This window comes from Borostomias antarcticus (genome assembly GCF_949987555.1).
Source record: "Borostomias antarcticus genome assembly, chromosome: 9".
NCBI lineage: Eukaryota > Metazoa > Chordata > Actinopteri > Stomiiformes > Stomiidae > Borostomias > Borostomias antarcticus.
In genome coordinates, this window is record NC_140242.1 from 11,840,027 (window position 1) to 11,861,755 (window position 21,729).

General features: G+C 44.7%; 1 protein-coding gene across 2 annotated transcripts; it reads right to left on the bottom strand.

The window, feature by feature from the left end:
* Positions 1-1,017: 1,017 nt before the first annotated feature.
* On the bottom strand, positions 1,018-21,068 carry abcd3a (ATP-binding cassette, sub-family D (ALD), member 3a; the record flags this gene model as incomplete). 2 transcript variants are annotated; one of them, XM_084443227.1, is made up of 23 exons in its annotated part: positions 1,018-2,224; positions 2,562-2,618; positions 3,219-3,323; positions 3,644-3,763; positions 4,210-4,299; positions 4,810-4,875; positions 5,155-5,232; positions 6,623-6,686; positions 6,812-6,887; positions 6,992-7,083; positions 8,136-8,227; positions 13,959-14,056; positions 14,641-14,710; positions 15,145-15,214; positions 15,537-15,679; positions 15,886-15,942; positions 16,086-16,209; positions 16,929-17,026; positions 17,551-17,620; positions 18,676-18,764; positions 19,499-19,597; positions 19,974-20,010; positions 20,959-21,068. In XM_084443227.1, 23 exons carry the CDS (start codon positions 21,066-21,068, stop codon positions 2,147-2,149), a joined length of 1,983 nt encoding a protein of 660 aa, XP_084299353.1. In that variant the 3' UTR covers positions 1,018-2,146. The 2 variants fall into 2 exon arrangements, 1 of the variants encoding a protein (XP_084299353.1); XR_014630598.1 differs by lacking the exons at positions 1,018-2,224; positions 2,562-2,618; positions 3,219-3,323; ... (8 more) ...; positions 13,959-14,056; positions 14,641-14,710 and having other exon boundaries at positions 15,146-15,214; positions 15,761-15,942.
* Positions 21,069-21,729: the final 661 nt, after the last annotated feature.

Below are 21,729 nucleotides of genomic sequence, written 5' to 3' on the forward strand. Positions count from 1 at the left end.
AGACGACACATGATATGGTCTGGTTCACCCTAACTTAAATCTAAACCAATACTCTAAAGCTTTGTGTTTCTGTAGACCTACCACAAATGATTAACACGCCTTAGAATGAAGAACACAGGTTACATACCATCCTGTGTTTATGCAGAGGCAGCGCAGTGTGGAGGAATGTCCTGTAGACAATCAGAAACCTCTTGCACACACTGAGGTGCGGCCAAGATAAGGTGGGACTTAAGGGGCAAAGCTCAGGTAAATTACCCACTCAGGCTGAGCGAAGGAACATTGTGTCACTGCTGGACTACTACTGTATAAAGAGGGTCAATTACCCTCAAATTCCACTCCAAAATCGAGTCAACTCTCGAGTAAACTCTCACGTGTCGGTCGTATATTATAACTACAGCCCCCGCCCCCTCCTGTTAAAAGTTGATTCCAAAATGAAGTGGATTAAACGAGTTTGGGTTATGATAGGTCTTTTGTGATTAATTGCCAGTTGTTATGGCTGTGCGTTTTGCTTTGCCTAAATTTAATCAGCACTCGAGAGCTTAACTTTGCTTCCTGGAGCGGTGGGCTAATTAGCCTAGTAGCCTAAACACTGATTAGTGAAGTAGGGGAGTAGGCTATTGAGTGCTGTGCCATAAGGGGGTGTATTTTATCGTTCTGTCATTCCTCTTCGTGGTGTTTGGCCATTGTTGTCATATAATGGCTCTGTAGTTTATTTAGTGTGTAGCCTACTTAAAAGCTTGCTTGATTCGGCCTAAATATTGCCCGCTTATTCGCTCGCTGTCAAATTATTGGCCTTTGTTGATGTGTTAAAAAACATCAGTAGCCATCAGTAGTTATGTATGTATGTCCTGTGATCAGGGCCGGTCTGATTATTAAATTGCTATGGCTTCTCTAAAACCTGCCGAGTCAGTCTCACACTAACCAACACCTGCTCACCAACCGTCAAAGTAAATATAACAGACACATTTTGTTTTGTTTTTTTTAATGAAAATGCATTGTTCATACAGATTACTGCAGATACATGCACTTCAGTGCCAGTCAACAGGCTATCTTGGTATCCAATGTAAAACCATGAGTTCTTCAGGGACTTATACAATTCAAAAATGACTTACAATAGTGTTATTTTACATTGAGATTCAGTGATAGAGGCAACGTTGAGTAGTTAGGCAACATCTAGGATAAGGGCAAAGGTTAGAGAATGAAGGCTTTCTGGGGTCTCTGTTCTGCACACCGTCGTAAACCAGGGACGGTCATCATTGGTTCTTATACAACTCTCCTATATGCTAAATTATCCATACATCCCAACACAGCTTAAGCTTTAGCCTCTTCATAGAACATGTACCAGCAGCTTCGGTCTTCAAAGACCGGATAGGTGTGAATAAGATGGCTTCAGCCCCCACAATGCACTTAGCTAGGCTAGGGTTTCTGCCGTCCTACTCCAACCAACATGGATGGAAGTGGAAGAGGACAAAGCGAGTTGTTTCAATCTTTAGCAGGGAGAGACCAAGAGGAAACACCTGGGGTCTTTCCAGTGTCGAGGCGAGTTCTTCTTCACCATCCTCCGGTGTCCTCTTTCCAACAGGCTCCATTTAATAGGAATCACACACAGGGGGATGCAGCCCTGCTAAAGGCAGCCGGTAGCTTCACTTGCATATACGTACTACAATATTGCTCTCCAAAAACAAGGCAGATGCATGTACTTGGCCCTCACAGATAACTGGCTTTAGCTCTATGGGTTAATATATAGGAATACATGTGTGGGTGTGTGTGTGTGTGTGTGTGTGTGTGAGCTATCTGATCTAAATCATTATCAAACATGATTTAGTTTGCAGGCATAGAACGCAAACATATTTCATCAGGATTCGCCTGTCTGTGAATCTCCACGCTTTGGCCCAGTGTGAACAATGAAACTACTGGACCATAAATTAAGTTTATATATACAATCACCTCAGAGAAATAGTTCATTAATTGGTCTGTCAACGTCTTTAAATACAGGTTTGTTGAAAAGAAAAAAGGTAACAATTGATTAAAAACAATATCATCTAGGCTTAGTTTACAACTTGTTTGAAGTGCAGAATTAGTGGACCTCTGTTTCTGGACTGGGGGGTGGAGGGGGGGTGCATGTGCGTGTGTGTTTGAAATTCATCTAGGAGCCAAACTCCACAGTCTCCTCTGTGATGGGTTTGAAGTCGTAGTTTCCGCGCCCGTCCATGTGAAGGTAGTACTGGAGTCAAAAACAAAGACATGGGTCTCATCAACAACATCCCTTCAAACTTTTTATTTAAATTTTTTTAATTCTTGAATCCTCAACTGTACAGAACAAACACCAACGTTATGAAGCACAACAACAGATAAGGCGCTTCCTCAAGCTACTGTACGGACAGCGTGATAATATAAAAGGGGAACTTTATTCAACCCTCAAAAGAAAAAAAGCAGCAGTAACAGTAGACAAAAACAGAGGAAGGAATTTCCCAACATTATCATCTAGTTGAAACATGAACTGTACGACATGTAAGGACGTAACACGCGTCTGGGCCCTCTCATGTAGTTTCTGATCTTACCTCGTGATGTTTCCACAACGACTTCCTGTGGGAGACGGTGAACAAGCTGATGCCGACCTTTTGGACCAAGAAACAAATCAAATCAAACTTTATTTATACAGTGCATTTATACAGCAACAACACAGAGCTGAGAGCACCATGCACACAGGCGTTACACATCCTCCTACTCTGCCTGTCCTCAACACACCTTGTGTGCTTGTGTTGTAGTAAAGGGGGTTTAGAGACCAGGGTAACCCCGAAACCCATGAAAAGACTACATTTCCCATGAAACCGTTAGATCTGAAAAGTAGCTCTAGGAGCAATGTACAAGCAAAATGTTAGTGACTACAGTTTGCTCTTTAGTAGAGGTTATGCACTGATCCACCTACAGTAATCTGTTCCCGCTACTGTAGATCTACACACGTGACTAGGAGGTAGGGTAAGGGGCCAACCATTGAATGACTGAAGGGGTTCATGATTGGTCAGTTTTTACTGCTGCTGTATTTTTTTCTTGATATCGTCTCGGATATCTTTTGATATTAAGAAATAAGTGTGCAGCTCAGCAGTAAGAGCTGATGGCCGTGGGAAATTAGTGTGTGTGAGTGTGTGTGTGTATGTATGTGCGTGAGTGTGTGTGTGTATGTATGTGCGTGTGTACATGTGTGCGCGCGTCCGTACCGTTCTGCAGTGGCTGTAGATGAAGTCCTCCACATCTACGCTCACAGCGCTGGTGCACTCGTCCAGGATGGCGAACTGGGGCTTGTGGTAGAACAACCGAGCCATCTAGAAAGAGATCAGACTTATTTTAGCTAGGTATGTTTTCACACATACTAGGAATTTGTTCAGGACCATTGGTTCATACCACTAAATAGACAAGTACAATATGCACAGTACAAGCTACAGCCGTGTTCAAATAATGCTGAGTCAGAGTCAATGAGGGCCTTGTTGATCAACATGAGATGTAGCTAATATGTTGAGACAGTGTGCATGGTGTACAGTAAGTGTACTAAAGCAGCCTTCCTCGCTGTAGTATGATTGATACTGTCTTATGGCCCAAACAAGACACTCTTCTCACGCGGCAGACAGGAAGTGCCTTATCTCACCGCCATCCTCTGCTTCTCTCCTCCGCTGAGGACGTCCATCCAGTCCTGCACCGTGTCCCAGGAGCGCTCTCTCTCCAGGATGTGTCCCAGCTGGACGTTGTCCAGGTACTCCTTCAGCACCTGTGTGTGATATGTAGACATCATGTTAATGTAGACACTGTACACCACCTTGTTAAATTACAGTAGTCATTTTGCAGACGCTTTTATCCAAAGCGACTTACAATAGTTGCATTTAATGTAGGTAGTCAGTGTACTACTACTAGCCAGAAATTACAAATGCATCTCCTTTCTAAACAAGTGACTAAGAGCATAGTCTAGTGCTAAGATCAAAGTGCAAGAGTAGCAAAATATAAATACAGTAGGTGTTTAAGAGGGAGGATCCTGGTAGTACTTCTTGAAGAGGTGAGCTTTCTCTTTCTCGCGCACGCTCTCGCGCACGCACGCACGCACGCGCACACACGTTCATGTTCACACTCGCTCAAACCCGGCACTCACAGCACATCAAAAGAGGGGGGCTGCTATATGTCTGACATGGAGCAGTTATCTGGCGTTTGGTTCTGCCGTACCTGGTCAGAGATCCCTTTCCTCTTCTGGTCCTCGTAGGTGTCTGGGTAGATCACCTGGTCCCTCAGAGTCCCCAGGGTCATGTACGGCCGCTACGACGACACACAAACGTATCAGGATCTCAGTGGGGTCCAACATCGCCATGGACATGACATTTTGGACATGCCGTAGCATAAATGGCCGGACAAAGCTAATATTATTCATGTGTTGATCATATGAAGAGTTTAGTTGCAAAACAAGATACAGTATATCCATTTTGAGATGTTGGTTATTTGACACTACTGTTGAAGATATCAAAGCATTTTGTGGACAAACACATTTTAAGGTACAACAAAAATGTATAATCTTAAAATCTGATGACAGAAATATTTCACACATACACTGTGATGTGTGTTTTGTTTGTGACATAAACAAACAAAAAAAGAAGCCGTTAATCTCCCCTTTCCAAAAAAGTTCACACATAAAGGTACTGTACTGTACCTATTAGCAATCATTTCTGATAATAAAATACTAATGTGAAAACTTGGTGTTCATTACGTTTTGCAACAATACTCTTCATATGTTGTTGTTTTCCAGGGGTGGAGGGGGAGTGAACATGTTACCTGAGGAACGTAGAACAACTTCCCCCTCTCCGGCTTGGTGAGCTGGCCTCCAAACAGCGGCCAGAGCTGACAGGAGACAACAACAACCACACTCCTTATAACCACACTCCTTATAAGCACACTCCTGAACAACCACACTCCTGAACAACCACACTCCTGAACAACCACACTCCTGAACAACCACACTCCTTAACCACACTCCTTAACAACCATACTCCTTAACAACCACGCTCCTTACAACCACACCTCCTACTACTGTAGGGCCCCTAGTAAACATATCCAAAGAGAGATCACTGTAGACAGCAAGGCCCTGGTCACACTGTGCCCAGTCTAAGAACTACTCACCTCTCCCAGGACCCGGAACAGGGAGCTCTTCCCACAGCCGTTAGGACCACACACCAACACGTTGGTGCCAGACCTCACCTTCAGAGAGAGAACCATGTTACTGAAACCTCCTGCAGGACCGCTTAAACTTTGTGTAGACAATACTACCGAATCATTACAGGTGTTTAACCTGTATAAACCCCCAGTCCACAGTTCCAGACTCTCAGCTCTGCAAGGCTCCAGAGTGCACTAGTGGTCAAACACATTAAAGGTGCTGTGTGTGATATTTTGCGGCATCTAGAGGTGACTGAATACAATTACATGGTGCATGTAATCCGCTCCCTATGTAGATCGAAAGGGCTCATTCTAAGGTAAAGAAAAAGAATGATTCTTATTTTCAAGGAATTATACAATAATTAAAACATACTTATGAATATTATATTCCATTTCTGCAATGTGGGGGCCAAGCAGGATGCGCAACCAGCGCATCAAAGACAACAAGTGAAACACACCATAGCCGCTTTCGAATCCCTACTCCAGTTTTGAAAATCGGCCATACGGTTCAGAATAAATGCACTTCCGGTCGCGCACTGGGCCGGTCGCGCACTGGGCCGGTCATCCACTGGGCAAGTCGCACACTGGGCTGCTCCCACACTCGCAAGTGAAACATGCCATAGCCGCATTCGAATCCCTACCGCAGTTTTGAAAATCGGGCATACGGTTCAGAATAAACGCACTTCCAACTTTGACAGGTTGGTGGCGCTAGAGAGTTTGAGGTGTGCAAACATTGGTCGATAGATTGTGCCTACCACGTTTTGTGTAGATTGGTGAAAGGTCATAAGACGAGATACATTTAAAGTGTCTTTCACTAGAGCGCTAGAGGTGTCGAGATGACACTTGCTGACAGGGGACAGGGGAATGTCCTCGATGAATCTGCCAAATGAGGTTTCAATACCTCAAAACATTGCTGAGATACGACACCACTTCCTGTTTGCCGGCTTCAACACCAAATTCAATTAGTTGTAACGGGCGAACGCTTCAAGATCCCTCTAAGAATTTAATAGCCATCGGGCTAGAGTTTCGTGCAGATTGGTGATAATTCCTAGAAGGAGATGTTTTTCACAAAATTCAAAATGGCGGAAAATCCAATACGGCGGAAAATGACATCATAGGGGAAAATTACGTCATAGGGTGCGTTGAATTTGGCTTGAGCCAAGGAATCCAACGGTACCTTATTTTTTGAAAATCTGACTTATGGGTCAAAAGTTGAGACTTGATGAGACTTGATGACAAGACTTAGGGGACTGTCATGAATCAGTGTGCCAAATTGCACAACTTTTTACCATATGGTTCTATGGGCTGCCATAGACTCCCATGGCAGAAGAAGTAGTTGCTGAATAATAATAATAAGAAAAGGTACAAACAGAATGGTGGCCTACGCAGCTTCGCTGCTTGGCCCCCAATAATTGAGAAATTAAAAAAAGCATACCTCAAAGTGAAGGTCTTTGATCAGTATGTCTCCGTTGGGCGTCGCTAACGGGGTGTGATCAAATCTGCCAACACAAAATCTAGTTTAAGCACTGCTCTTGATGATGCTCATAAATTCTTCCAGGAGTATTTTTGTTTCATCAAAATTCAAGGTGCTGAATGATCTTCAGAAGATTTGTGTAAAGCTCACTTGATGAGGTTGTCCACATTGACAATCCGTCCAGTCCCGGGGATCAGCTTGAGTTTCTCCAAGGATTCCGATCCTGCTGTAAACAACAACAAAAACACCACAAACAAAATGTTCAGCTTCCACGCCCGACATCCTTTTTCCCCAGAGAAAACTCCCAGGCTGCTCTCTCAGCTGAATTACCCTTGTCTTGTTGAGAGATCATGGTGCGCACATATCTCCCAGAGTTCAGGTCTTTCAGGACCTTCATCAGCTCTGTGATACGGGCCGTGAATCTGCGGGCAGAAACATTATAGATTATTTACATCATTCAATCAATTGGGCCAGTTTGAATGGTCATAAGCTACACAGAAGCATGATTTAGACGCGTAGAGAGATGGGAGTGATGTGCGGCTACTGTACGGTGACACGGATTGGTCAGTCTACGTGTTACACACATTTTTCATCTGATGACTAAATATTAAATGTAGGGCTGTCAATTATGCAAAAATTAATGCATAAAAAAAGTGAATAAATAGAAATTAACAGATTTTGCCCAGCAGACCCCGTAGGCTACAGAGAGCAGGCAGCACATAATGAGTAGGCTAAGTCTACCTCAGACAAATTGACAAACTCGGTCGCAAAAGGAATAACTATGGACTTCAGGTCTAATTGCTATAGGAGAATCAAATCAATTAAATCAAAAAACTTTATTTGTATAGCGCATTTCATACACAGAGGCAACACAATGCGCTTTACAGAGAGCATTACAGAGAGGGGGTGGGCATAGGTCCTACCCCACATATTTCAAAGGGAAGCAAAAAAACAGTTCACCCAAGGGCCGAAAAAGATTCTTCCCTGATCTCTCTCAATGAGACGATCGAGCAAGCTCCTCGAAAATGTTTGTCTATTGACTAAGAGAGGTAGAAGACAAAGACTTAATGGAAGCATTGCAAACAATGTCCTCCAATGCAGCTAAAAGCCCCAATCAAGAGGCACAATAGTTTCGAAAATCCACGGACGTATTGGCAAGCTGAATATGATGCTCAGATTGATTGATAGCCTGACACATAAGATATTCATATATAATTTAATTAAACAATATATTGACTTCTAAGGCCACCTTTTGTAATGTTAATTCAATGCTTTACTCATCTGCCGCAATAATGTAATTTTAATTAAAATATCTTCATTTGGGGTATTTTTCCAGCAAAAAATGATATACGTGAAATTGTGATTAATTTAATTAATCACAGATCATGTAATTATAAATATTTTTTTAATCGAATGACAGCCCTAATTAAATGATAACATCCCATATTGGTCGTCACAGGAACAGAGGTCTCACCCAGAGAGGCGGGTCATATCTCGGCCAGCCAATACGATCCTGCCCAGGGCCTGGGACATCCGCAGCAGCATGCGGCCGCTCTGGTAGTAGTCCTACACATCACATCACAACACATCACAACACAACACAACACACACACACACACACACACACACAGCTGTGTACACTCTGGTAGTAGCCCTACACATCAAACACACACACACAGCTGTGTACACTTTGGTAGTAGTCCTACAGTACACATCAAACAAACACACAGCTGTGTACACACTGGCAGTAGTCCTACACATCAAACACACACACAGCTGTGTACACTCTGGCAGTAGTCCTACACATCAAACACACACACAGCTGTGTACACACTGGCAGTAGTCCTACACATCAAACACACACACAGCTGTGTACACTCTGGCAGTAGTCCTACACATCAAACAAACACACAGCTGTGTACACTCTGCTAGTAGTCCTACAGATCAAACACACACAGCTGTGTACACTCTGGCAGTAGTCCTACACATCAAACACACTGTAACAGTTTGACTCGGGAAAACCTGGGGTGCCAGTCAGGTCAGGCCTGACAATTATATGTTGGTCAAGTCAAAGTACAAAGGATGCATGTATCCGAACATAAGTCGTTCCTCTCATGAACCCTTCAGACAACCCAATACCCTCTTAGTCACTGTCAGTAAATGAATAAGGATGGACACAGAATTAGAAATTGCAATAATAAATCATATATTCAAAAGTAATCAGCGCCCCTTCATAAACAACATTTTCCAGCACACAATATATTCATTAAATCGGTTCATCCATGCACCGCGAGCAACAGTTCAGAATCATTGTCCGTTCAGTTCCTCAATTCAACAGCTCCGTACACAACAGTTCAGTTCACACAGTCAATACAGTTTAGACAACGCCCACTGGATCGTACTCACTAGCTGAATCCCAATCTGAGTGCGCAAACCGCACTTGCGGCCCCTCGCACTTGTGGCCTGAGGCCTGAGCACTTAATTGACGTCAGCTGGAAGGGCCAGAGGGTGCAGGGCCGTGAATTAAATGGGACAGCACTCCCAGTTTCGCTCAATGCCCCTCCCTCTTCGTTTTCATTGGCTGCCGCGTTCCTCCGACGCAGAGGCTGCTCTGACGCTCCCTTCAGCTCTGCAAATTGACCGATTGACGTCTGTTTTAATTTAATAATAATTAAAAAATTAGGTTGGGTGGGATATGTTTGCAGCATGTGGATTTCAAGATAAATGTTGTGTTATCTGCAAATGTCATCATTTATGTGTGATGCACTCGGATCATGACTCGGATGCACTCAAGCACTGTGTCACATGAGACGCGGTGGGCTGTGGGTATTTTCTGCTCCTAAGTCCGTGAAATTGCGGACTTTCGGTAAGTGCGGTTACAGTGCGCAAAATGGCGGCGTGGCGCACTTGTGGACCTAGCAATTCCGTTTTGGAACTACCCTGAGCCCTTGTGGACTTAGCGGGAACGCGCATGTAAGGCCACAAGGCCGCGAGTGCTCTGCACTTTCGCCTAAGTGCGCGATTTGGGATTCAGCTACTGAGTCAAGTCAGGTCAGTCAGTCATTCCTTCGAGGTCCACCGGCAAACTGCTATTCCTCATAGCGCTCGTTCTGATGCGAGACCATTTGTAATCCACAACATGTAGCATACGGGACGTCCACCGTTTCACAGGGTTTTATTCTACAAGCGAAACGTTTCGTTTACCAAATCGCTGGTTTAGTCGGCTCTAGGCTACAGCGTGACTCGGGCGAGTAGTCCCCTCGCTTCCGTGTTCGGCTTGAACTGCGCGCCTCTCCTGGAGTAAACCCGCTGGCTATATCTGTCATTGATTACCGGAGGTAGGCGGAACCAAGATCGGCAGGTAAGCACTGACTGGACAATTAGAGGAAACTGATCCGGACGGGTTGAGAACGTGCGAAAATGTTTTCTTTCCAAAGGAACAGAGAAAACGTGCGGGCTTGCGGCTGGCTAGTGACAGAGGCTACATGGGGTGCCGACTCGTCACATTCCCTTCCCCTTGAAAAAAGCCGACATCACAGGTAGGCGTAACTTCAACCAAAATAACATTAACATAAATATATACCCGTTTTCTAAAACAAGCCCAGGAGATGCTCTCTGGAAAAACCACTGAACTGGAAAATCACCACAGTCAAGCACAGCAGTCAAACCAGCAACTAGAAGAGGAAAAAAAGAATCTGGAGCTGAAGTTTTCAGAGTCGATGAAGGTTTGCCACGAGAAGGACGAGATGATCTTCAGGCTCGAGACCAACTTGGACCTGCGGTTTGAAGCTGCCACCAAGGACAAGAGGATCCTGGACTCTCTCAGGAAGGAGGTCCTTTGTCTGAGGAGCAGCTGCACCTGTTCCAGAGGAGGCGCTCCCAGCTCTTCCACCGACAGCCGCAAACGCCACGTGGAGGGCCAGGCAGAGCCGGAGGGACAGCCCCCTTCCAAGAAAGCTATGGGGAGGGCGCCCGGTGCTGGGAAGGTGGCCGCCCGGTGCTGGGAACGGGGGCGCATGGTCCTCCGTGCCAGAGAGAGACCGTCTGCCCCGAAGAAGTGAAGCTGCTGTCCAGCCACACACACATACACACACGCACACTCTCTCAACGAGTCTGTGTGATTTGAATCGTTTTATTGCATGCGTTTGAGTACTTGTATTGTATGAATAAAGGAAAAAAAGTTTTGTTTTGTGCTGAGCTTAGATGTTTCCCATAAATATGTGTGGTAATTTTGAATTGGTACATTATTGATACAACACATCAATAAAAGTAAAATCCATGCATTATGATGAAGAAAAAACGGCTCTAACACATCCTTGGTGTCTTTCACCTCTGACCACAGCTTCTCATTGAGCAGGGTATAAGAGGACCCTGTGTCCACGATGGCACTGCCAGTCCACGGACCCAGGGTGAGGGTCACCACCAGCTGTTGGGGAACTGGTGAGCCAGAGGCAGAGGTCTGACCTTCAGATCGACTGGTAAGTGTAGATCCCTTAGGGCATGCAGAGGAGGAAAGAGAAAGAAATGTACTGGGGTTTTGACCTCCTTGACCTCTGGAGCTTGACCCAGTATGTTGAGCTGGGGCTGGTTTGGAATCTCTATCTTTATTCCCTTTATAGAATGGGCAATTCCCCGGAGGATGCAATCCTTTACACCGCCAGCAGACCACCTGGGCAGGTTTGGATACATTGGGTTGCCCGGTGGGGCCAGGTGGTAGAGTGGGCGTGCTGGTCTGTTTTAGGGCCCTCTTCCGCTGTTCATATAATTGTTGGTTTCCCCAATCCTTCTCTAGTTGACGGCCCAGGCGGACCAGGGTATCAACAGAGTTGACCTGGTTACTCCTCAGCTGACTGGCTAGCCGTGGATTGATGTTCTTTAGGATTAATTGAATAATCTCATCCTCCTCAATGTCTTGTCTCCATCGCTTGCAGAGAGCCCGGTACATGTAGGCGTAGTCACGGATGCTTTCCCCCTCCGCCTGGACACGGGTCCGCACCCTCTCCGCCAGTTCATCCTGGTAGTCCTCCGAGAGGAATGCCGCACGGAAACGCTGTTCAAACTCCGCCCACGTGGTGGTCTTCAGGCGTGCGACATCCCACCAGTCCCGTGCAGTACGTTCCGGAGAGTGGCGATGAGCTCCTCATCGGAAAGAGGGTTAAGGGCCAGGAAGTCATTACACTTTTCCAGGTATAGGAGGGGGTCATGGGTGTCATCAACCTTTCCAAACGAGGGAAACTGCAGCTTGATGGGATTTTTCCCTTTATACCTGCTTCTTAGGTCCCCATGGATGGAGGAGTCAGCAGGAGATGTTACCTCATTTCCTGAGGTTCCAGGGTGCATGGTGGACTGCAGACGGTCCCGGGGACACACCACCGGCTCGGCCACCCCAGGGGCGTGGGCGGTAGGTTGGTCGACTGGTATAAAATGTACAGAGCTTTGCTTAATGGACGTTAGCTCTGTAGTCAGGGTGCTCACGTCAGCAGAGATGGTGTTTAACTTCTCATTGCATATTGTGACTCCAACCTCCAGGGTCCGTACAGAAGACGTGAGAGGGAGGAAGGCTGTTTCCAGATCCTCCATTGCCTGTAGCTGATGTTGTTGAAGCCTCCAACTCAGGGTGGTACTGAACTCATTCCGACTGAACTCCAGACGTTTTTCCATGGCGTCCATCAATTTCGTTTGACCTTCCTCCTGTAGTTTTATGATTTGTTGCGTAAAGGAGACCATTGCGTGATCCAGACTTTGTTGCAGGCGTTGTTGTTCCATAGACATGGCATCAAACTTGTCCGTTATTACTTGTGTGAGTTCCGGGTTTCTCTCATACTGATCCATGGGGCCGGGTCCAGGGCCAGCACTAGAGGGCGCTGACCCCAAAGGGAGGCCTTCAGTCAGGTCCATGTCCTGGAGTTCATAGGACGTGGCCTGGAGGGCCCCTGAAGTAGGCAGGATTGGAGGAGGAATGTTGTCTGCCTCTGTGAGAGGGTCCCAGCAAATCAGCCTCCGTTGCCATGAGTGTATCCCTTTATTCCTTATCTATACCGTAGACCAAGTAGGGGGTATTGGCTTTGCTGTTAGTTTAGGGTCCCACCTGGGGTGCCATTTTTTATGTAACAGTTTGACTCGGGAAAACCTGGGGTGCCAGTCAGGTCAGGCCTGACAATTATATGTTGGTCAAGTCAAAGTACAAAGGATGCATGTATCCGAACATAAGTCGTTCCTCTCATGAACCCTTCAGACAACCCAATACCCTCTTAGTCACTGTCAGTAAATGAATAAGGATGGACACAGAATTAGAAATTGCAATAATAAATCATATATTCAAAAGTAATCAGCGCCCCTTCATAAACAACATTTTCCAGCACACAATATATTCATTAAATCGGTTCATCCATGCACCGCGAGCAACAGTTCAGAATCATTGTCCGTTCAGTTCCTCAATTCAACAGCTCCGTACACAACAGTTCAGAATTGTTCCCCCTCAGTTCCAAAGTTCGGTTCACACAGTCAATACAGTTTAGACAACGCCCACTGGATCGTACTCACTGAGTCAAGTCAGGTCAGTCAGTCATTCCTTCGAGGTCCACCGGCAAACTGCTATTCCTCATAGCGCTCGTTCTGATGCGAGACCATTTGTAATCCACAACATGTAGCATACGGGACGTCCACCGTTTCACAGGGTTTTATTCTACAAGCGAAACGTTTCGTTTACCAAATCGCTGGTTTAGTCGGCTCTAGGCTACAGCGTGACTCGGGCGAGTAGTCCCCTCGCTTCCGTGTTCGGCTTGAACTGCGCGCCTCTCCTGGAGTAAACCCGCTGGCTATATCTGTCATTGATTACCGGAGGTAGGCGGAACCAAGATCGGCAGGTAAGCACTGACTGGACAATTAGAGGAAACTGATCCGGACGGGTTGAGAACGTGCGAAAATGTTTTCTTTCCAAAGGAACAGCGAAAACGTGCGGGCTTGCGGCTGGCTAGTGACAGAGGCTACATGGGGTGCCGACTCGTCACAACACACACACAGCTGTGTACACTCTGCTAGTAGTCCTACACATCAAACACACACACAGCTGTGTACACTCTGGCAGTAGTCCTACACATCAAGCACACACACAACTGTGTACACTCTGGCAGTACTCCTACACAGCATCAAACACACAGCTGTGTACACAGCTAGTACTAAACATCAAACACACACACAACCAGAGGCGGTGTCCTACTGCACAAACATGCATCTATTTCACTAGTCTATTACACACATCTAGGACCAAAACGGTGGTGTGTGTGTGTGTTCTCACCTCCAGCAGCTCGGAGTGTGTGCTGTTTAGGTGGCGGGTGTCGGAGGGGTTGAGAAAGGGACGGCTCACCACCAGGTACCCCACCACGGTGGCCAGGTCTGGGGAGAGGTGAACTGGGTTAGCATGGTGCTATGCCTCGCTGTTATTGTTAGCTTTAGCTAGCAATATTTTCTTTACAAGGCGAGTGACTTTCGAATATTATGCAGTTGGTTGGTGGTAATAAACGTTAAATATACAGGGACACAATAAACATGCAGAACAGTTTATTCAATCACAAAAAAAGCAAACAGTTTATGTTGGAGGTGGACAAAAGTACGGAAACTCCATTCATTAAAGCGCATTGTCCCCCACTTGTACCCCACTTCCGGTTGGTCTGTGTGTACCTATTCCTCTTGCAAATCAGTCTGGATACTCATAGAGATCCGTTTGTGCCCGATCAGAAAATCATCTAGCCAATCAGCGCTCTAAGAGGAAATACAAACAGCTACGCTGGGCGGGTTAAGGTGTGACGACGGTGAGGAGCGGTTGAAGTTAGTGCGTGATGGACGGTGATAGACTGATGGTTCATCCAATCACCTGTCAAGTATTTTTGAAAGTGCCTGCCCTTTTCCAAACGGTTTCCAATGGAGAGTTCCCAGATGGCCAGAGGTTAGTGTGATGCGCATCTGCGCTCGCAACTTACACTTGGCGATCAAGCTGTCCACAAAGCCCATGGAGAAACGGAAGAAGATAAAGTTGTGCAGGTGGTCGACCTGAGGAGACAACAGTTTAGATAGACAGACAAACAGTTAAATGAAATTTGGCATTTCAGAAGTGGAAAATTTTACATGAATGCACTAGATAGAGTAGTAAGCATATAAAAAGAGGAAGAACTGGGACTATACACTGTACATCCATATGTACAGCATGTACAGCATAGTATATTATAGAATAGAATCAAAATGTATATGATATACATATATATACATATATATATATATATACATACATATAGATATGTTTAGTGATACACATATATACATACATGCACACCTCCACAACACGTGGAATGCTCAGGCACTGTTATACAGTCTGATGGCCGCTGGCACAAAAGAACGCCTGAACAAAGTTCAACACCTTCAGACCTTCTCCCCCCATTACAACATACAGCTCCTCTTCCCTACACCCCACGGGTGGCTTTACTGACCAGCTTCTTGAACGTCGAGTAGATGGTCTGTTTCTCCCTCAGGTTCCCATTGTAGAAGGCGATCTCCTCACTATGGGGGAAGAAAGTGCATTTCGTCAACAAAGTATACTTTTACCATCTATTTAAAGCAGGATGATTTCTTTCAAACTTAAAACAAACGGTAGCAAGTCTGTGATAAAAAAAAAACAAAGAAAAAAACACTCCCCCCCAGGTGGTGAAGGAAGCGGTGCAGGTTTATGAGCAATCTCTACTGCCCTCTGCAACGGTATTGGCTGTCCTGGTCTAAATGTCATGGTCTAAATGTCACACACGCACACACACGTGCACACACACGCACACACACGATAGAGAAGCGGCTGCAGCGCTTAACGGCTAAAGATCTATGTCGCCACCTGTTGGTGATGAGGCGGGAGTTGACGTATCGGTATTCTCCCTCGTAGCGCTGCTCTGTGACGGTCATCTTGCCGATGGGCCTCCTCATCCTGGTCAGGAACAGGCCTGAGATCAGCAGGTAGGCCATCATGCTGGTGGGACCCTGCAGGAACCATCACAGGTCACACTAACGCCAGACGCTGGTCACCAAGGCCGTCTGGGATTATTAAACGTGCTTATTTACTGCGACGTTTTGGGCTCTTGGTCCTTTCGTTGGGCCGATGCTGAACGCTGGAACGCCAGACGTACGGACCTTGTTCTGGGGTCGCTCAATGTCAAATCTGCTGTGGACTGTGGGTGCGTACTGACCTGGGCACCGATGGCACTTGTGAGCTTGAAGATGTACAACACAATATCCAGGAGAGGCTGAAGGCAAAAGGGGGTGAAAAAACAAATGGGTACAGTTTTGTAACTGCCGAAAACCAAAAACAGCTCTTTCTTTGTGAACAACATGGAGCTGGTGGAGTGTGCGTCCTAAGGAGGTGGCGCGGCGTTGTCCAGTACTGTACCTTGCTAAGGTTGGAGTACAGATCGACCACGCTGTTGCAGAACCTCTCCACGTCTTGTGTGAGGAGCTGGTCAGCGTTAGCTATGCGGTTATCCAGGTTGCCCATCTTGTAGTACGTGTAGCCTCTGAGGAATAAGCAGATGCAGATCATACATTTAGAATTTGGAATAGAGTATTAGTTTATCTGTATCAAGCATAATCTTGGAGCCGGCAGCAACATTTCATTGGGACTGTACACCATACAGTTCATGTGACAAATAAAGGAATCTTGAATCTTGATCAAAGTCTGAAATGTTTTGCCGTGCCCAAATCCAAGAGACGTGTTTAAAACAAAGGCAGTGATTCCGTAGAAATCAACATAGTCATACGTCATATAAAAGTCAATGACCTGTCCTATCCAGGCTATTTAGACAGTTCAAAGCTTATCACGCATTTTGAATGGTCAATAATGGGCCAGGATGAGAGCCAAGATTCACACTCTAAGTCAAAGGTAAAATTCCCTGACTTTTCCTTGACTTTCAATGAATTTCCATAACCTGTAATGAACGGGAAAGCTGTTGACGAGCGGGAAGGGAATAAATGGGCGCTGAAAAATCAAGTAACTATAACAACCACTCACACAATACGGGAAACACATTAAATAACCTGGTAAATGCCTGGAAAATGTTCCATTAAAATACTGCATGGAAAATGCTCCATTCTGATAAATAGCAACTCAAATTTAAACATGCTACAAACAACATTCCCTGATATTCCACAACTTGGCCCGAAAAATGATCAGATCCCCTGGCTTTCCATGTCTGAGAGACGAGTGGTGAGCCTTAAGGCCTGGGCGAGCGCTTACTTGAGGTACTCATCGTAGAGGTGCTTGGTGAGCCTCACGCGGAACCTTAGCTTCAGCTCGTTCAGACCCAGCTTCAGGAAGTTGTTCACCAAGGCTATCTGCAATAGTCATACAAACACAGTCTTCACCACATGCTCTAATATCGCACTACGGCCTACCCCGGGGTCTGTTCTGCATGCTATCTGTGCATGCCATGATTGAATATGGATTCGTTGGAGTAATTCCACGGTCAAAGTGACTTGCACTAAGCAAATGGTCCAATCCAAACTGAGCAGACAGCAGTTTGCACAGACTAAGTCAACAGTCAATGGACAGCAAAGCATATCTACAATCTTGAAGTAAAATGCACACTAAATTATGGTTGAAAAAATATTCAGCTTACTAACTAATACGCTATTCTATTACATTATCATGCAATAATCATTTAGTTGGGTAAGTGAAGAATTATTGTGTTGGGAGATTAGTAATCATTATCAGGCAATATTATTGTGTTGGTATCAATTCTACAACAAGTGATGGCCACTGAAATAACCCTACAGTCGAACTCTTTACACTTTACTTTTATTAGAATTCTTTAATAAATTCTAATGATGTTACCCCAGATTCAGAAAAAAACACTTACAAGTGGCATGAATTTGATAAAGCTGAACAAGAAGGTCTTGAAATCTTTAGTGGAGCGGCCGATAATTGCACTGCAAACCACAACATGCAGGAGAATGAGCACACATGGTCAATAAGGGCAGGACAGACTGGTACAGACACATCCATGTCACCTGGCAGTGGGGAAACACCTAGTGACTGTTATATCAAACAGGAATGAACTAGTGACTATTGTATCAAACAGAAAAGAACTAGTGACTATTGTATCAAACAGAAAAGAACTAGTGACTGTGTATCAAACAGGAAATGTGGAAACAGAGGAGCTCTGATGAGGTTGGTAAATCACAGTTTTATTATTGTGTAATAATAATAATAATAATAATAATAATAATATTAATATTAATACTTATTATAATAATTGTGAAATAATAAAAGTATTTATTAATTAAATCAACTGTAGCTTTGTTGATCCATTGGAGTTAACAACAACTGGTCAGTCAGTGTTATAATGAATGAGGTGTATTTATATCCATGTTAAGGATTCAGCAAGGTAAAAACACAGTTATTGTTTTTATAGGTTTGGATTCCACTTCTATGAAAAAAAATGTGGTGGACAGCAGACCTGGTTCCAAATACTATTTGAAATAATTTCAATTACTTGTCTGCGCTTTGATTGGTCTTGGCTGGTACAATAAAACTTGGTTTCCAATAATGCAAACCCCACCCACCCGACAGTCCAGGCAGACTCAAGCAAACGAAGAAGTAACAAAGCATTTCAAATAGTATTCTGACGCAGGTCTGGTGTGGACAGTTACCCCAGGTATGGCAGCAATGTAGGAATAAAAGTGCCTCTTGAACAGATTGATATCTCTGCTTATGATACCACTGTGGAAAATTGAAACAAAGCATCAACAGCTGAACAGGGAACCAAATCCATTGTGGATGAAGGGAAGCTTTAAAGACAGATTCAGCCAGACGAAGTCCTCAACAACACTGAGGTGGCTGTCTGGCAGCAGTCAGAATAGCTGGCTGGCTGAGTCTACCTTTAAGACATTCATTACCCCGGTCAGACGTCTGGCAAGTGGAGCAGAGGTCGTACAGGATGACTGGAATGGTCACATGACCGAGACACTGGCTGCGCTCTGACCTTTCGATCATGGTTCCATTCTGGATCATCCAGACGTCACAGTAGGTCCTGACCACCAGCATGGTCGCGATGAGGATGAGGTATCCTGTCTGAGGGAAGAACCACAGAGAGGCTAGAGAGTTAGCATGGGGGTAGGGCCAGTGTCATACACGCAAAACCACACCTAATATACCCACACACAAAAAAAACATCAGTTCAAAAATGTTGTTTCTTTCACAGTATTATTTGACAGTGATTATTCCACATACAGTACCCCAAAAAAATTGAATCTTGTTTTAACAAAGTGGTCTGTGTGAGAGGGTGCTAGAGCCTTCTGGAGCTCATCTGTGGCCAGAGAGACCAAAAAACATGCTTATTCACTATCGATTACATGTCATCACAAAAAGGCCTAATCCAACATGACTGAAATAAGCTTCTTTAAACCGTGTTAGTGTGTACCTACAATCCACTGAACCAATGGAACACAGGGCAGTCGGGGTGTAAAAGTGACGCAAGAACACTGAACTCTAGCCTACTCCCTTCACAGATCTCAAGGCCTGCGGTGATTATCAGTGGAACTAATTACTTCATGGTCAAACCCTATGAATGTCAGTGTAAGGTGTGACACCAGTGAGCTAGGCCATGAGGAGCCTAGGCATGGGCAGAGAGCATCACGCTTCAGCATGTTTTGTGACACTCCTCACAGATGGTAACTGGGAAATTATTTTTAGTGATTAGTTTTATTTCATGATGTTGCAGCCCCCATGGTAATGTCTTGTAGTCATATTTGTGTTCTTAGATAATATGCAGGGAAACAGTGTGGTTGTCAAACATGGCCGCCCACCTCTTTGCAGAATACCCGAGGTACCATGATGCCCAGGAGGCGACTGATCCGGAGGAAGAAGAGCTTGTCCACAGCTGCGCGGTCCTTCTTACTGTCCTTCTGCACAAATATGGCAAATATACGTGTCAGAGACGCAGCCCGAAACATTTAAAAATATCCTTTAATGATCATGAAAAATATCAGGCTGATGTATATTTATTTACAGACTTTATTTAGAACAGAAGAGAGCAGAAAGGTTTATTTGCCATGTGCACAAGTACGGGTACAGGTACATTGGAATTATCACTTGTATCTTATCAGTGCTAATCAGTTCCTCATTTCAGTCTTAGGTACTCAGCTAGACATTTAAAGCTTCCCAAATTGGCAGGCAGTCTATCAGTATCATCCTCATCTACTTATCCCATCTGATCATGGGTGACTATTATTGAAGCAGATGTGATTACTCGATATGATTGTTGTGCACTTGACCACTTACTTCATTGTTCAACAATAGTTCAGAGCCTCCTTTTTTACTGTGGAGATAAGTTGCAAATGTTATGTAGACAGGGTTTTTCCTGCATAGAGGATTTTTTTTTGGCGCTCCCCGGAGATTTTAGCCAGGGCCAAAAGAAAATCACCAGTTGCCAAAATGCTAAAAAAAAAAAAAAAAAGTAGAATATATCAATTCAAATCCTCTGCAAATGTGTTTGATAGCTTGAAGTGCAGCCCATCCCTCTTTCTTGATGTGTCCATGGTTTGGACCACTATAATCGAGATACTTAATAGACAGGTTATCAGTATCTTAAACATTTTGTCTTTATATCCATTTGTCATGTCGGGAGATTTCCTGCGATTGAGAAAAGTGAGCTCAGGCAGAACGACAGCAAAGAATATAGGTCTATATATGCTGGTAGGCTGCTCGGCATAAAACTGAGGTTCCCCCCCAAAATTGTGTGCGCATCACCCCCCAAAGACCCATTCTGAGTCAGGAAAAACCCTATTAGACTACTTATTATTACACCACATCATGGCAACAGCTACTTTGTTACAGCACAGAAAAGCAATGTCGAAATGTCACCACTCATAAAACGATCAGTAATGTATTAGAAAACATTGTTGCCAAATGTAGGCTAACATTTGCACTATGAGCCCGCTGCCCCGATACACTGGGAATCAATGAAGGTCCCCATTGTTTGCAACTGACTTAAATAATTTGGCTCTCATCGCTGACTATAAGCTAAACAAGAATGAACATGCACAAGATGAGTCACTTATTTTGAAGTTACCTTCCCAAAATACAACCTTTCAATAACTTCTACACCCGCATACACCTGCCTGATGATCAAACATGGCATGCAAGTTATCTTCCCATTGCTGGTCATAGTTCAGATTGACAGTCGAGCCCCGGAATGGCAGCGACCTACATGGTCTAAACATCTCAAAAAGCTACACGCACGACTCAGCATTCATCAGCAACATACCCGCTGGATTTGGCACCTCGTCTTCTTTGCTTCAGAATGTATAAAGCTAGAAGGATAGCCCCGGCTATGGAGGAGTTCTTAGCCGTCAGGTATTTACTGACGGTCGCCATGTTTCCTACTACTCAACGAACACCGCAGGGCATGTCGGGAAGTGGTGAGAGAAGTGACAAGAGCGCCTCCTAGCGGGCAAGTTTATAGTTACTAGGCGTGATTCAATAACTGACCTTGGATTTTATGACAGGATCCATTGTAATAGTGAGATTTAGTTCAACCCTCTGTTTCATGGTAAATGCTAAGAGAATAGCCATTCATTTAAGATTCATAGGTAGCCTAAGTTATTGGAGCTATATTTAATTTATTGGCTAATGGCTCATCGTTTGGTGGTCTTGCTTCAATTGTTTTTTTTTAATGACATTTTCTTACTAAAAGACATTGATTAGGCCTATAACGTTTTTGAAATAATACTATAGCCTAATTGGAAAGGGTCCACAATGAACTACTCATAACATCTAATTAATCAGAATTTAAAATCAGAATCGAACTGTACAAAGCCATCAACTAATAATGTTAAGATAAAAAGAAATAGAAAATGTTGCTTAGAATAGAATAGAATAGAATAGAAAGGTTATTGTCCCCCACCCGGCGGCAGCCGAAGGGGGGGGTGGGGACTTTAAGTTGGCCGGTCTCACGTCATCTGTCTGTCCGTCAATGAGTGAATGAGTGAGTCTGTCAGTCCCCCCGGAGTGCCAGAACCCACCACAAGAGGGGCAT